This window comes from Oncorhynchus keta, chromosome 10 (assembly GCF_023373465.1).
Source record: "Oncorhynchus keta strain PuntledgeMale-10-30-2019 chromosome 10, Oket_V2, whole genome shotgun sequence".
In the NCBI taxonomy this organism is placed as follows: domain Eukaryota; kingdom Metazoa; phylum Chordata; class Actinopteri; order Salmoniformes; family Salmonidae; genus Oncorhynchus; species Oncorhynchus keta.
In genome coordinates this window covers 57,440,648-57,456,919 of record NC_068430.1, presented here as the reverse complement: position 1 = coordinate 57,456,919, position 16,272 = coordinate 57,440,648, and the positions used below count along the sequence as shown (strand labels likewise).

The window sequence follows — 16,272 nt, the reverse complement described above, 5'->3', positions numbered from 1 at the left end:
CTCGTCGGAGTTTACTATATATGGGCAAGGCAAGGCATACCGAGAGTGGCGTTTGCTTCCGTGTTTGTGCGATTAGCAGTCTAGACTAGCCGGTGGATCAGTGAGGTTTGGTGTTTCATTCATTCGGAGGAATTAATACAAAATCAGCGAACATGTCATATGAATTGAGTAAGTCGATGAATTTATTTTGCTTTTTGAAACAATATACAATAAAGGTGGGCCTTTAATCGCTTCCTCAGAATAAATTAAGTGCTTCACTGGAGAAGCAGCTAGCTAGCTTGCTACGTGTATATTGCACAAACCTCGCCCAATTTGCATTTTCAATCACGTTTCTTGTCTTGAAAGCCGTCACACGGCTGCCAAGGTCCCTGTGTATAAATAGCTACGCATTCGTAATTGAGGTGATTTTCCTCTTATTGGATGGAGCTTGAAAGTGAACCTACTCGGTTTTGAAATTGCCATACGAAATATGCAACGCAATGACAATTCACAGAATGTGGGTCGTTGTGCGTGCTATAAGCAAATATATTAGTCGTGCGCATAGTTGACATTTTTACATTGATTAGCTAAAAGCAGAGGTAGATGTCGCCCTCTTTAGTTATTGTTTTTGTGTCAGACTGCTATTTACATATACATGTGACTTGCCTAGTTAAATAATTGTAAAAATATATATATATATATATATGCATGTATTTCAATGACCTGGCATATTTACATAATACAAACTATAGTGTAATTCAGTTTGTATTAGTTGATTTTGAAGTCTGTTTTTTTGTCTGTTTTTACTACCACTGTTATCGTTGTGTGGGTTATTTACCAACCACATAGGTCAATGCCTAGACTAACATATGACATGCCTATAATCAGATAGCAATAATAATAACATGCTTTTTTTTGTGTCATTCACACAGAGCATGTATTTGCCAGCCTCCCGCAGATGGAACGAGGAGTCGCCAAAGTCCTAGGTGGCGATCCCAAAGGCAACAACTTCCTCTATACCAATGGCAAGAGCGTAATCATCAGGAACATTAATGTAATTATTTCAATCCAATCAATGTATCGCCTGACACTGTTGACAGCTGATAACCTTAAACTCATAGGCCTATATCTGAGTATGTTCATGGAGTTAAAATATGTGATCTGGGCTGCCTGGTCAGATTTATTATAGGATATAACCTCTTCTCCAGTCTATATTGCAGCTGTGTGCATTTAAAAAGTATTCCTGGGATGGCTGGTGTGAGACAACCTTTACTAATGTTAGAGTTCTGCTTAATCTCTGACAGAACCCTGCCATAGCTGATATCTACACTGAGCACCCTCATCAGGTTACTGTCGCCAAGTACGCCCCCAGTGGCTTCTACATTGCTTCTGGAGGTAGCTATGGGTTATCATGTATCATGCTTCAGATGCCAAGAAACAGGAAAGCTTTTCCAATTCACTTGCATCGCTTCTGTCAATGGATTTGGCGTCTTCATTGTGTATGGTGAAAAGACCAACTATAGATGTCTTGCATGTACCTAGAGTCATCTCATGGATGTTTGTTCTGTGGAGATTATGTCATTTGCATAGAGCCAAATGGCCGGAGATCATTTTCATGGGAGTGAGGCCTAATCTGCAACGTTCAAATGTAATGTTTTCTACAGATGTGTCTGGTAAGATCCGTATCTGGGACACTACCCAGAAGGAACACCTGCTGAAGTATGAGTACCAGCCTTTCGGGGGGAAAATCAAGGACATCGCATGGACTGAGGACAGCAAAAGGATTGCTTGTGTGGGAGAGGGACGTGAGAAGTGAGTCTATAGGGCCTAGTGCAGGACCGGGACATGGAGCCTACACACTTGTCTTCCAAATAAGCTCACAGGTTTTGCTAACAGTGCAGTATGTACACATTGGCGAACAATGGTTGAATGTCATTGACAATTGTATAAGCTTTAGGTCAGCAGTCATCAACACGTTACCTGAGTTACAAGGTGTGCAGGCTTTTGTTCCACATCAGAATTAAAACGCCTGATTTGAATTTGAGAACCTGAGTCAGGGTTGTGTTCAGTAGGCGTCAGACATTGTTTTGAAACAGATCCCAATAATAATGTTTATTTTTGGTTAAGGCGACAGTTTCTATTAAAATTAATAAAAATCTTTCTATGTTCTCTGAACACTTACCTCTCTTGAAACAGTTGTGGCCACCCCTGTTCTTAAAGTGAACATCCCAGTATCTGATAAATTCAATATTCCACTATGTTACATATCATGTGTATATATATTTTTTGACCTCTCCTCCCCTCAGGACTGCATTTTGGGACATGAATATTTTTTTTTCTCCCCTAAAATGAATTTTTCTTATTGGATAATGGGAACTTTGCAAATCACCCATGCGCTTGTTTAGATTTGATTCTGGCTCTCTTGGTGAATGTTTTGTAATTTCCTGTCTCACTTTATTTAAAAAAAATGTTTGTTCTTCCTCCCAGATTCGGGGCTGTGTTCCTGTGGGACACTGGCTCCTCTGTGGGAGAGATCTCGGGCCACTCCAAAGTCATCAACAGCGTGGATATCAAGCAGACTCGCCCCTACCGTCTGATCTCTGGAAGCGATGACAATTGTGGCGCCTTCTTTGAGGGACCACCTTTCAAGTTCAAGTTCTCAATCACAGTGAGTGTGTGAGGTTCCCAAGGAAAATATTGGAACTGGTTCTCAATGTCCATCAGTGTGTGGTTGGGAGGGAATTGTCTATAGGTCTCTAACTGTTGTCCTGACTTGACTTTTATACCATAGGCCGGATTCACTTGGGGGAATTCCGACCTGAGTTAAGCGCACGTAAATAGACCCGAATTTCCTTTTATGCACTTCTTTCCAAGCATAGCTGATCGTTAACTTAAGTAATGGTATTCACCCGCTATTTGTTTGTGGAATAGATCAAATAAAGTTGTGGCAGAGACTTAACTTAATTCCATCACCTTTACACATGAGGAAACCATGAATAAGCTCCAGTTAACCGACCTGTTCCAAGTGGAAGAAGCATCCCATCTACTTAATTTTTCCCCGATAGAAATACCATCACTCTCCATTGCACTGTAATTTACAACTTGATAAAAGCTAGGTAAATGATTCATCTGTTTGGATAAGGGAGTTGTAAATATAAATTACACCTGTTTTACACTGAACAAATGTAACAATTTCAGATATTTTACTGAGTTACAGTTCATATAAGGACATTGGCCTGGGCCTAATCTATGGATTTCACATGACTGGGAATACATATGCATTTGTTGTTCACGGATACCTTAATTCAAATGGTGTGACCATTTCTGTTGCATAGAGTTGATCAGGCTGTTGTTGTCCTGTGGAATGTTGTCCCACTGCAAGCAATGGAAGAACTGGGACATTTTCAGCTTCCAGGAATTGTGTACAGATCCTTGCGACATGGGGCCGTGCATGATGCTGAAATATCAGGTGACGGCGGCGGATGAATGGCACGACAAAGGGCCTCAGGATCTTGTCACGTTATCACTATGCATTAAAATTGATAAAATGCAATTGTTCGTTGTCTGTAGCTTATGCCTGCCCATACCATAACACCGCCTCCACTCTGGGACACTCCATTCACAACGTTGACATCAGCAAACTGCTCACCCACACAACGCCATACACACTGTCTGCCATCTGACTGGTACAGTTGAAACCAGGATTCATCTGCGACGAGCACACTTCTCCAATGTGCTGAAGTTGGTTCTGACGTCGAACTGCAGTCAAGACCCTGATGAGCTTCCCCGAGATTGTTTCTGGCAGTTTGTGCAGGTGAAGAAGCTGGATGTGGAGGTCCTGGGCTGGTGTGGTTACACGTGGTTGTGAGCCCTGTTTGACACGCTACCAAATTTTATGTAGATGATGTTTGAGAAGGCTTATGGTAGCGAAATAAACATTCAGTTCTCTAGCAACAGCTCTGGTGGACATTCCTGCAGTCAGCATGTCAATTTGAGACATCTGTGACATGTTGTGAGAACTGCACATTTTAGAGTGGCCTTTTATTGTCCCCAGTACAAGGTGCACCTGTGTAATGATCATCCTTCTTGAAATGCCACACCTGTGGATGTACATTTCCTAAGTCTGTATTGGCCCCTTGGTGTTTGTCCTATGGCCGGGTTACCCCTATTGTGAATACTTGAATACATTTGTTGGCCATGGAAGGCATCAAGTCTAATTTGTTTTCTTGTAAAAGAGAGGAGATATACTTTGGTAACTTTGTTTGTCGTGCTAATCTTCTGCTGGAATTAGTCTGGTCAAATGTTTTTATTTCTGATGTCTGAAGGGTTCCAGAACAAATGAAAAGCCTTCTCCATTTGTCGTGTACATATAGAGATGTGGTCAAGGGGAAGTACTCTGGTCTTGGGCCTGTGTTTATTTTCTTAGGTACTTTTTTTGAGTGGTTCTCAGTTTGTTCCACTCTTTGCTTTCAAAGCATGTTTTATTTTTTTGTTTGTCCATTCACATGTTACATAGTCCACAACCCCCTTTAAAATCTATATGTTTGAATAGCATTTCTACATTTTCAAAAAGGGAAGTACAGTCTACTACCAACTTATTCAGTAAAAACATTTTTGTGCAGTATGCCTACCAAACACTTTATTTTTTAGAAATGTTTTGCATTTCCCCCAATTGCCCTTTAGCAAGAAAGCTGTCTGTTTGGACTTGGCTTTGCAACAGGCTACCACCAATCACTGTTTGTTTGTCTTGGACCACGTCCATATACATTCGGTGCTTACACATCCCAATTTGAGTGCCGTAGGGTAGCTTGGCAACAAATCTGGGGAGAGGGGAGATGACCCTAATAAAATAAATGCTTTTGTTTATTTTGGGAAGAGCTAAGTGTTGTGCTTTGGCTTAGAGTATGTCTTCAGAAATCATGGCAAGCCTTGCAATGAGCTGAACATTAAACAAACACACTCACTGTTCATATGTCTGTTTACCCCACCATGCTGTAATTATTCTTTAAGCAATGTCCGCACATCACTTCTGCTGTAGATGGTATAGTGTTCAGCACTACCATTTCCTCTGTTAGTTAGGACTCTTAAGGGATACCCCTTTTCAGTGATCTAAAAATAGGCCTTGGATGTGGTTTCAATAGTCAAATTGGACAAGATGATGTGTTGTCAGAATGTTATGTCTGTCTGTGTAAATGTTTCTCAATCCCGATTCGTCTAACCAGCATGCACTCCTAGATGGAGGCATCTTAAGAGCATTGCGTTTTAGATAAAGTGCTTTGGCAATTCCCGATTGCTGAAAACATTTGTATTTGGAAATGTTCATGCCATTCTGAGCTCCGTGTAGTTCCATGACAAAGATGCATGAGACTTGTGTGATCTAGCAGATGGTGTCATTGCAGGTTGAAAAGAGAGCCTTGTGAAATGAAAGAGATTTCTTGGTATTTCCCCTAAGGGTCTCCAGAAGTAGGTTGTCCCTTCTGTGTGTGCATATTCTCTTTTTAAAAGAGAAGGGGGTGGCTGTTCCTGAAAGCTGGTTCCTATGAGTAAGCTGCTTGAAATAACTTTAATATTTTCAAGAAATAGACTTAAACTTGACTAGGTATAATTGACTTGGCGACAACAACCAACATACAAATGTAGCCCTCTTAAATCAACCAGAAAATCCAGAGTTATATTTGACTTTTTATAAAAGTCAGCTGGCTTAATTTAAAATCCTGCTTTTTGGAATGGCCTGAAGTGTCTAAATCTCTCCTTCTCCCGCTCTACCCCATCCTAGGACCACAGCAGGTTTGTCAACTGCGTGCGTTTCTCTCCAGACGGGAACCGGTTTTGTACGGCTGGCGCCGACGGTCAGGTGAGTACGTGAGCTGCTCCAGGGTCAGGTACCCAGCATCACTAAGGTTGTCTCAAAATCCACAACTGATGCTAGAGCATTGACAGCCTGTCTTAATTGTTAGAGAAACAGTTTTTGTTATGCCTAATATAGCAACTGAATAACGTATTGTCATTGGAGTATTTTGTAAATAAGAATAGATTTTTAGGAACACTTCTACATTCATATGGATGCTACCAAGATTCTGGATGATAATGGTTCTAAATTTTTTTTTAAAGTTTTAGAACCGCCCCCGTTATTGGTGATGGTAAAAGATAAGCATGTTTTGTTGTAGCCTCTACATTTCTCACTCATCATTCATGATTTTTCTTAGGATAATGATTAAGCCATGTTAATAAACATCTTATCTACTCACTTAGAAATCATATTACTCCAATCACCATTCAGATACTATTTGGCAAAACAAACCATAAAAGCAGCAGAGTTTAGAGTCAAAAGCTTGATGCTGTCATTGCTTGCAAGGAATATGGGACCAAATACTGAACTATTGGTTACTTTATACACCAAGTGAATTTGTCCAAAATACTTAGGACTTCTTCAAATGGGGGAGGGGGGGGCTAGATGCATAAAGTGCTCTCATTTCTAAATGCTACAACAGATGTATGGAAACATCGAATAAAAGGTGATCTTCTGTACTCTCGCCTCGTGAATCATTTGATCTCCATTCCAAAGTTCTGGAGTATAGATCCCCATAAAATGTAGCTTCACTGTCCAAATGCATATGATGTTGAGTGTAGTTCTAGTTTGTTGGAGGGGAGTAAGAGTACAGTAGGAAACGGCTGTAAATTAGCACATTTTGTCAGATACATTTCAGTGAAGCCACAATTGCTGACTGTAGGCAGTAGCAATCACGTGTTTCTTCCTGATGGTGAACGGAAGCAATTTTACCCTACGTTGCTGGTTCTTACTCGTTACTGTTTTCCTAGATCTTCCTGTACGACGGAAAGACTGGTGAGAAGATTTGTGCTCTGGGCGGAGCCAAGGCCCACGAGGGAGGAGTCTATGCCGTAAGTACCTCGCAGGCTTCCGTATCGTTTTTATTTTCCACGTCAACGTTCAACTCTGACTTGTGGTTTGAAACGTGTCGTCATTGGGTTTTTACTTTAGCCTGCTGAGAATGGAAACTTGTATCCCCCCTCAGCATAGCTTGTCAGGCTCCAATGATGAGGGGGGTGAACACCCAGTCCAGATTAAAGTGGCCATGTCGTCTTCCAGAGGGGCTTGAATGTAAACAAGCTAAATGAATGCTTTCCTTTTCAAATTAGAAGTGCAATCTATTCCTGTGAAAATACCTACTTTGATTTCATTTCCCACTAAGAAATTATTTAATCTTGTATACCCCAATGATGCTAGTTTTTTTGTCATGAATGTTTTTGATTGACCCTTGTTATTTTAACAGGGTAGACATTGAGACCTTGGTCTTTTACACATTTGCCCTATATATACAACAGAAATATTGACGTTCTACCCCCCCCCATAAAGTGTGTGTGTGTGTATATATATATATAGCACATTAAGATGAAGTGTAATGCACTGTATAGCTGGAACAAAATGTAAATACAACTGAAAGCAGCTTTACCTAGCTCAGTGGAGACTGTGGGAACCTCAAGAGTTAACCAATCCTGTGAATGGGTTATGCAACTCGGGTGTGTCTGTACTTCAACAGCAGTGTTAGATAAGACGAAAGTTCATGAAGTAGGGCCTTGTGAGCAGAAGGGGCCTAATGTAGAGATCTACGTGTCTAGCGAAGTCCAGCCAACCTTTTTGTTGCAGGATGACACGATAAGTGTCTCAACTGTCATCGGTAACAAAACAAAGGGCACTATGGTTGTAGCTGCTGTGCTTTGATAAATATCACATACCGGTAATCAAGAACAGATGAAGTTGACTGAATAATCTGCTTCCAACTTTAAATAACCAGATATTTAAAATGTAACGTCTTATTCAAATGCCGCATATGTATATACTGGAACACGTTCATTTGGAGAACCATCTGAGTGAACATGTAGTTAATCTGAAACCTTACGAGAGTTTAAAAACATGTAGTTAATCTGAAACCTTACGAGAGTTTAAAAACATGTAGTTAATCTGAAACCTTACGAGAGTTTAAAAACATGTAGTTCATCTGAAACCTTACGAGAGTTTAAAAACATGTAGTTCATCTGAAACCTTACGACAGTTTAAAAACATGTAGTTCATTTTGCCTGTAATAAGCACAACTTTTAAATCCGCAAGGGATTCCTTCATAGCTGTAAAATCTGATCAGTTTTAACAGAGCCAGATCTACGGTCAGGTCAATGGCATGCATAATGGTATCATCGGCATATAGATGACGTTTACCATTTTTAACAGATTGACCAATGGTTTTTATATAAATAGTGACGCTCAACCCCTTTTTGTACTTACATTCAGATCAATCATGAATGAAAAGGCAGGTGTCCGAACTCAGGCCTATCGAGGACAACTCATCCAATAAAATAACATGATCAACAGTATCAAGCTTTTGACAGGTCCACAAACAAATCAGCGTATTTAGTTTGTCTAAAGCATTGACAAGCTCATTAACTACAGTTGGTTGCTGAGCTGGTGCTACGCCCAGGCCTAAACCCTGATTTTGGTTTATATTCAAAATACATTTGTCAGATTTTAAATAGCAAAGTTGTAAATTTACCAAGGATTCAAGAATCTCAGACAAGGAAGCCTTGAAATGGGGCAACAATGAAGATCACTACTCTCCCCGCCCTTATGGAGTGGCACAAGCTAATTTCCATATTTTTTTTGCATATTTCCTGTTCACAATGTTAAATGAAGAATGTGTGTTATTGAGCCAACAATGATGGGCACTGCACACTTAAACAGACCAGGATCAAATTTGTCGGCCCCTGTGGGTTTCTCATCTATTGCTAGCAAAGTATCTAGGACTTATTTTTCTGTAAATAGTCAAAGCTTACTTTAAATAGTCCCCTATCAGCATCCAGACCAATGTTCACAATGATGGGCTTAAGTTCTTTCAAAGAGAGCCCTCTGAAATAAAATGGTGGTTTTTAATGCATCAATGATGGCTTTTTTTTTTTCTGTAATGAGGCCAGCGTCTGAATTAATTTGTTTTGGCGGAGGAAGTAGAACCCTTTAGGGATTTGACAGTTTTCCAAATTTGCATTTATTTTTTAAAATTTAGCCAGGTTCCCATTACAATCCGAAAGAACGGTTACATAATAATCAGGTTTAGCCTTTCTGATTTGTCTTGCACAATGATTCCTCAGTTGCTTAAAGGCTTGCCAGCCTAAGCCTCTCTTGGTAGATATGATCAGTAATTATGTTTATCACTGGCACAGTCACTTAACACACATGAAATTCTATACATATTTGTGGATTAGTTTACTTCTACTCCATGCCTCCTTTTGTATTTGATAAAGTTTTTGAGCAAGGAAAATTGTCATGCTTATACCACAAGAGAAACTGTAGCTGAACAGATTTCTGCTGAAAGCACTGTGATAACCGACAGTGATTTGACGCTTCCAATCTGTGACCCTGTGTCGACTCCTTCCCTCTGTTCTCCTCCAGGTGAGCTGGAGCCCCGACAGCTCCCAGCTCATCTCTGCCTCGGGCGACAAGACAGTGAAGCTTTGGGACGTAGGCACCAGCACGGCCCTCACCACCTTCAACATGGGTGCTGACGTCATGGACCAGCAGCTGGGCTGCCTGTGGCAGAAGGACCACCTGCTCAGTGTCTCCCTGTCTGGCTACATCAACTACCTGGACAAGAGCAACCCTGACCGGCCACTCCGCACCATCAAGGTCAGCCCAACGCTTTCTTTAACACAACACAATATTCAGAATGTTATATGTTCATAGTGTGAAAGCAGCTTAAAGGAGTTGGGGATCCAGAGTCGGGGCTGGAGGGGTTGTTAAGATTAGGGTTTTCTTTTGAACTCTTTAGACACGACTGGCAGGCTTTATCTCCTGATTTTGGACGGACCGCCCAGAAACTGTTCCTAGCGGATTTATTTACATGATAAGCACTCTATGAACATCGTCTGTATCCTGATCACAAAATCATCCTTTAAAAAAACTGATTCTCATGCCACTTGTTGCTCACCACATGCACGTAGCTCAGTAACAGGACAGGAAATGGCATACAAGTGGTTCTCTGCAGCCAAAATTCAATAGTTAATTTGACAGTTTTCTGGAGAACGCTAAAAGTTGCTCATTGATTTGAAATGCTGACATCGTGCCCGAACTGAAAGTGTCACAACTAATGGTTTTGAGTCCAACTGAATGAATGTTCTTCTCCACTAATCATTTGATGACTGGGTGCTAAACAATACGTCTCTCTTTATCATGTGCCTTACAGGGTCACAGCAAATCCATTCAGTCCTTGACGGTTCACAAAAACGGGGGGCGTTCTTACATCTACTCGGGCAGCCATGACGGGCACATCAATATCCTTTCACTGGGAGGAGGGCATGCTGTGTCAACACTGAAGCCTCTTAACGATGAGCGGCGCTTTCCGCTGAGTCCATTTCCCCTGAGTGAATGGGGTCTGGTTGGCATTTGGAACATGAGGCTAATAAATACCCTCAAGTTCTAATAGTCAATGCCTTTGTGTATGCAGAATCCAACAGCATGATTGGCACTTATGAAGACTCACATAAAATCTAATAGCCATTTCTGCATATGTCCCATAGCTGCAGCTGATGTCATCGTCTCGGGTAGATTAGCAGGAGGCCCACACCGCTGTTATGGTTTTATGGTCCCTTGCGTTTTTAAGTTAAGCCCATGAGACCTGCTCCACTGCCCTCTCCTGGTCTGTCAGATGATCCTTAACTGTGGCCTCCACATTACTGGGACGCGGAGACCGGGGAGAACAATGACTTCTCAGGGAAGGGCCACAGCAACCTGGTCACCAAGATGGCTGTGGACGATGCTGACCAGCTGGTGACCTGCAGCATGGACGACACGGTTCGCTTCACCAGCGTGACCAAGAAAGAGTACAGGTGGGTCCAGACGCGATCGGCTTTAAGGTGGAACACCAGAAGTGCACTTAGCATTGTGTGATTTTTAGAACTTGTCCTGATATGAGAGGGCGATACATTTTCACCGAACTCTTGAACAGCTTCCTATGGAATATTTTTATGTTGTGTTCTTATCTGTAGTTAGGGTAGCTTTGTCATGTTCACTTATTCTCATTGGGCAAGCGGCAGCAGTTTTGATGTCCATACATTATGTTAATTTATAAACCCGGAGCAACATCTATATTTGACACATCCTTTGATACACATTTTATTAAGAGGGGAAAGTACATGTTAATAGGGATCTATTGACATCAGACATAGATTTTATTCACCCAGAGGACTTAAAGGTCCATGTTTAATCGGGAAAAAGGATTCAATGGTACTTTGTTGTTTTTTGGCAGTGCTTCCAACCTGGTAAAGATGGACGTCCAACCTAAACATGTGTCAGTAGCAGCAGGGGGGCTCGCTTTGGCTGTGTGCATCGGACAGGTAACCCAAGTCAACTCCTGACGTGTGCCCACTCATGTCATGCAGGCATCATAGTTGGAGGGTATTGTAGTCTGGGTTGGGGGGGGGGTCTAAATAAATTTTTAATTGACTCAGAATGAGGCTGTGGTTTGTCTGTGCTGTAGATAATGTTAATGTTGACTGTGTGTGATGGTCCTCAGGTGGTGTTTTTGAAAGACAAGAAGAAGGTGTTCACGCTGGACAGTCTGGACTACGAGCCGGAAGCAGGAGCAATCCACCCAGGGGGCAGCACTGCGGCAGTGGGCGGGGCAGTAAGTCTCCCTATAGCAACTTAATTTGAACTGGAACTATTATATTGTGGTATTGGCTCAGAAAAAAATGGAATTTCAAGATCTATTGGACAATGTCATATTTTGTCAAGCAGTATGTTATGTTTACACTTGCATCAGGGGCACAATTAATCATTGCTATGAAACACTTCAGAATGTACTTAAAAACTGCACGCTAAAGTTATTTCTTTCTGGGTCATATCAATCTATTATATATTTCTCCCCTTGTCATTGGCATTTCTCATTGCCACCTCTCACTCTCCTCCTGGCAGGATGGAAAGGTCCGCTTGTATTCTGTCCAAGGCAACACTCTGAAGGACGAGGGGAAGAGTGTGGAGGCCAAGGGGCCAGTCACTGACATGGCCTACTCCAAAGATGGCGCCTACCTGGCCGTCACTGACGAGAAGAAGGTCGTCACAGTCTTCACAGTGGCAGACAATTACTCGGTACGCAGCTTCTCATATCCCTCTAAAGCAAAATTTGCAAAAATAAGCCTCATTAACACGTTCCTCTGTATTCGCTGTCCTGAATGCTAGACTTATAAACGTGTTTACAAGAAATATATTCCTAAAGCCCAATGAACAGCGAATGCCATTTGGGTTTATGAATATCAATCAGTCGTGTGGAGTAGACTTTATTTTCCATGGTGGATTCTGCATCCATTTCTGTTTATCCCCCTTGAACAGGTCAAAAATGATTTTTATGGACACCATGCAAAAGTGGTCACCCTGGCCTGGTCTCCCGACAATGAGCACTTTGCCAGTGGTGGGATGGACATGATGGTCTATGTTTGGACAGTGAATGACGCAGACAAGAGACTGAAGATCCCAGGTGAGGGCCAAAATAGTATTCAGTGAGCAGAGGTATACACACAAAGTATTAATTTAACCCCCGGTTGGGCTGCCCCTGTGTAACCGTATCCAGATATTTCAAACCAACACTATGGAAACTGAAGGTTTGAATGGATACTGTCACCACCTCTCCTCCTTTCTGTAGCAAACATTTAGAGCAGGTAGCTAAATATCTGGACAACAAAATGTCTGGACAACAAAAGCTAAAAATACAAATGTACTTTTCAGTGCCTCTGACAAATGACAAAGCATCTTAGATTTTTATTACAATTGCTGATGAATCTTGCAGAATTTCTCAAATGTCCCCAAAATGAATTCTATTCCCCACCAGTGGATGGCAGTCAGCATTATTCCTTCCTGTCTTCTGCAGGAGGACATTCAAAATGCTCACACTTTTCAGTGGACAACCAAACACTCCTACTTTTTAGCAGTAACACGTACTGTATATGCACTCCCAATTCTAGAATGTTAGTCTTATGACATCTCTTGATAACTTGCCATTTGCCCCGTTATGTTTGTTGTCCGTCACTGTGAAATGACTGTTCTCCCATCCCTTTCCAGATGCCCACAGGTTGCACCATGTCAGTGGCCTGGCCTGGATAGATGAGCACACTCTAGTGACCACCTCCCATGACGCCAGCGTCAAGCAGTGGACTCTTAAATTCTGATCGTCACAAGACCGGGTCATTAGGGACGACTGTAGACCGCTCTTTCCCTTTTACTTTCTGTATCTAATTGATGGTCTCTTGTCAGCAATCCCTGAAATAGTCCGTGTGTCATTGTAGGGAAAAGCTCATATTTAAAACAAAGTCTCACCGCTGTTTTAGTCTTTGACGCTTTTAAATGATTCACTAATCCACGAACAAAGGAAAGGACCCAAATAAGCAGCACTTGATCTCTTGAGCTTTTCTGATCAAGAGAACCAATTTTTAAGATCCAACATTCCAGAGGCAACAGCCTTATCTCAGTTAAAACTGAAATGCCTGTCTGTGGTTGGAGGGTCATTTCATCTCAACTCAGGGAATTAAATGAAATTCAATTGATGAATTGAGTAAAGTCCTTATTGAAAATAATGGAGGTATATTTTGGTTACTATCCTGAATGGCGTTGAGAATGAATGGCCCTCCGACTGTGCTTGCCTGTTAGTTTATGTTACCATTTGTATGGGGGTGGGTATTTAGTTCTCATTTTTCTTTGACTCCTTAATTTGTTATTCACAATAATGTGAATAGTAATTTGTAATTCACCATTTCTAGTTGGAACAAATGTGGTTGGTATAGCAATAATAGGAACTTTAAACAAAAAAGAAATGAATCATTGTATTCAAAGAAGCTCCTGTACTGTTGCCGTGTGTTTGATTTGCCTCACGATGCTCCATGTCTCACTTATTTTTATTTTTTGGATGCTTCCACCTTTTTTCTAAGGGTGGATATGATTCATAATATTAATGACAAAAATAAATTTGTATGCATTTCTAGCAACTCCTGTCCATTTCGTGCTACTCATGTCCATTTCGTGCTACTCATGCTTAATGCGAACTGTGCTTGTTAACATCTCATTACCAGGAGGGTAATGGGTACCAGTTACTGGGCTAATCAAGGGGTGAGGAAGCTGAACATTTGCTTTATGATGATTGGAGAATACATGTGCGTAGGGCTACAGGACTTCCAAAATCAAATTCTTCTAGTGGTCAGTGTAACTTTTTCCAGGAATAGTGGAATAACAAATCTCAGGTGATAGACTTTCGACTTCAACTCACACACTTTGCTGGTAGTTCCTTAAGATATAAAGCAACTATTCAAAAATTATTATTCTAATTGCACAGGACCCTTTTTAATGTTTTTTTTTGGGGGGGGGGCACCTCTACTATAAATATTTTAGACTTTGCTTATGCACCAGATTGTGCAATTAAATTATTTTTTTGTTACTAATTGAATCATTGAACGACAGTGACAAACTTTCTGTTATAACCCAATTAACTCCCCATCTGATGTGTGTTGTCTTTAATCGTGTGAAGAATGAAATATGTACCTATCAATGTAACCTTTTGGGAACTGCACAACAATGCATTCAACTGAATCAGAGAGTTGCGAGGGGCTGCCTTAATCGGCATCTGGGGAGCAGTTGTTTTGGGGTTAACTGCCTTGCTCAAGGGCGGAACAGCAGATTTCTCCACCTTGCCGGCTCGGGATTTGAATGGTGACCTTTCGGTTACTGGGCCAACGCTCTTAACCACTAGGCTACCTGTTGCCCGGGTCACAGGGTAAATGTATGTATGTATGTATGCCTTGCTAAAAAATTGTTGCTCATTCATTCATTACTTGTTTACTCTCTTGATGCCTCCATGCTGATCTTGTCAGAGCTAAGTGCTGAATGTCTTTTGGTGGGGCTGCAAAGCCTAATGATAAACGCAACAAATTTGGCACATACAGTACCAGTAAAATGTTTGTACACCTAACCATTCAAGGCTTTTTATTTTTACTATTTTCTACATTGCATAGTTTGTCTGTCTTCATTATTATTCTACAATGACAAACTATGGAGTTGCGTACTAACCAAGTGTTAAACAAATCAAAATATATTTTAGATTCTTCAAAGTAGGCATCTTTTGTCTTGACTGCCAAGAGTGTGCAAAGCTTTCTCTCAACCAGCTTCACCTGGAAGGCTTTTCCAACAGTCTTGAAGGAGTTCCCACATGCTGAGCACTTGTTGGGTACTTTTCCTTCACTTTGCGGTCCAATTTCCCAAACCATCTCAATTTGGTTGGGTGATTGTGGAGGCCAGGTCATCTGATGCAACACTCCATCACTCTCCTTGGTCAAATAGCCCTTACACAGCCTGGAGGTGTGTTGGATCATTGTCCGATTGAAAAACAAATGATAGTCTCACTAAGCCAATACCAGATGGGATGGCGTATCACTGCAGAATGCTGTAGTAACCATGCTGGTCAAGTGTGTCTTGAATTCTAAATAAATCACTGACAGTGTCACCAGCAAAGCACCATCACACCTCCTGTATGCTTCACGGTGGGAACCACACATACGGAGATCATCTGTTAACCTACTCTGCGTCTCAGATGCAGTAGTTGGAAACAAGTCTCTCAAATTTGGACTCTGTCTAAAGGACAGATTTCCACCGGTCTAATGTCCATTGCTTGTTTCTCGGCCCAAGCTAGTCGTCGTCTTAGTGTCCTTTAGTAGTTGTTTCTTTGCAGTAATATGACCATGAATGGCTGATTTCACACAGTATCATCTGAACAGTTGATGTTGAGATGTGTCTGCTCTTGAATTTATTTGGGCTGCAATTTCTGAGGCTGGCAACTCTAATGAACTTATCCTCTGCAACAGAGGTAACTCTGGGTCTTCCTTTCCTGTGGCAGTCCTCATGAGAGCCAGTTTCATCATAGCACTTGATGGTTTTTGCGACTGCACTTGAAGAATCGTTCAAAGTTCTAGAAATGTTCCGGATTGACTCACCATGTCTTAAAGTAATGGACTGTCATTTCTCTTTGCTTATTTGAGCTGTTCTTGCCATAATATGGACTTGGCATTTTACTAAATAGGGCTGTCTTCTGTATATCTTCCCATAACTTTTCACAACACAACTGATTGTCTCAAACACATTAAGGAAAGAAATTCCACAAATTAACTTTTAACAAGGCACACGTTAATTAAAATGCATTCCAGGTGACTACCTTATGAAGCTGGTTGAGAGAATGCCAAGCGTGTGCAAAGCTG

At 41.3% G+C, this 16,272-nt stretch overlaps 1 protein-coding gene across 1 annotated transcript; it reads left to right on the top strand.

Annotated features, from left to right (window-relative positions):
- On the top strand, window positions 1-14,016 carry LOC118389018 (WD repeat-containing protein 1-like). Its single transcript, XM_052527320.1, has 15 exons — window positions 1-168; window positions 912-1,033; window positions 1,284-1,374; window positions 1,644-1,791; window positions 2,467-2,647; window positions 5,756-5,833; window positions 6,799-6,879; window positions 9,437-9,670; window positions 10,227-10,316; window positions 10,715-10,869; window positions 11,289-11,376; window positions 11,556-11,666; window positions 11,957-12,130; window positions 12,371-12,515; window positions 13,097-14,016. Exons 1-15 carry the CDS (start codon window positions 153-155, stop codon window positions 13,201-13,203), a joined length of 1,821 nt encoding a protein of 606 aa, XP_052383280.1. The 5' UTR covers window positions 1-152; the 3' UTR covers window positions 13,204-14,016.
- Window positions 14,017-16,272: the final 2,256 nt, after the last annotated feature.

Excerpts from the sequence above, each read along its gene's own strand:
- LOC118389018 (XM_052527320.1), top strand. Across the intron at positions 2,648-5,755 it reads AGTTCAAGTTCTCAATCACA|GACCACAGCAGGTTTGTCAA; the intron begins GTGAGTGTGTGA and ends ACCCCATCCTAG. Across the intron at positions 10,870-11,288 it reads GTGACCAAGAAAGAGTACAG|TGCTTCCAACCTGGTAAAGA; the intron begins GTGGGTCCAGAC and ends GTTTTTTGGCAG.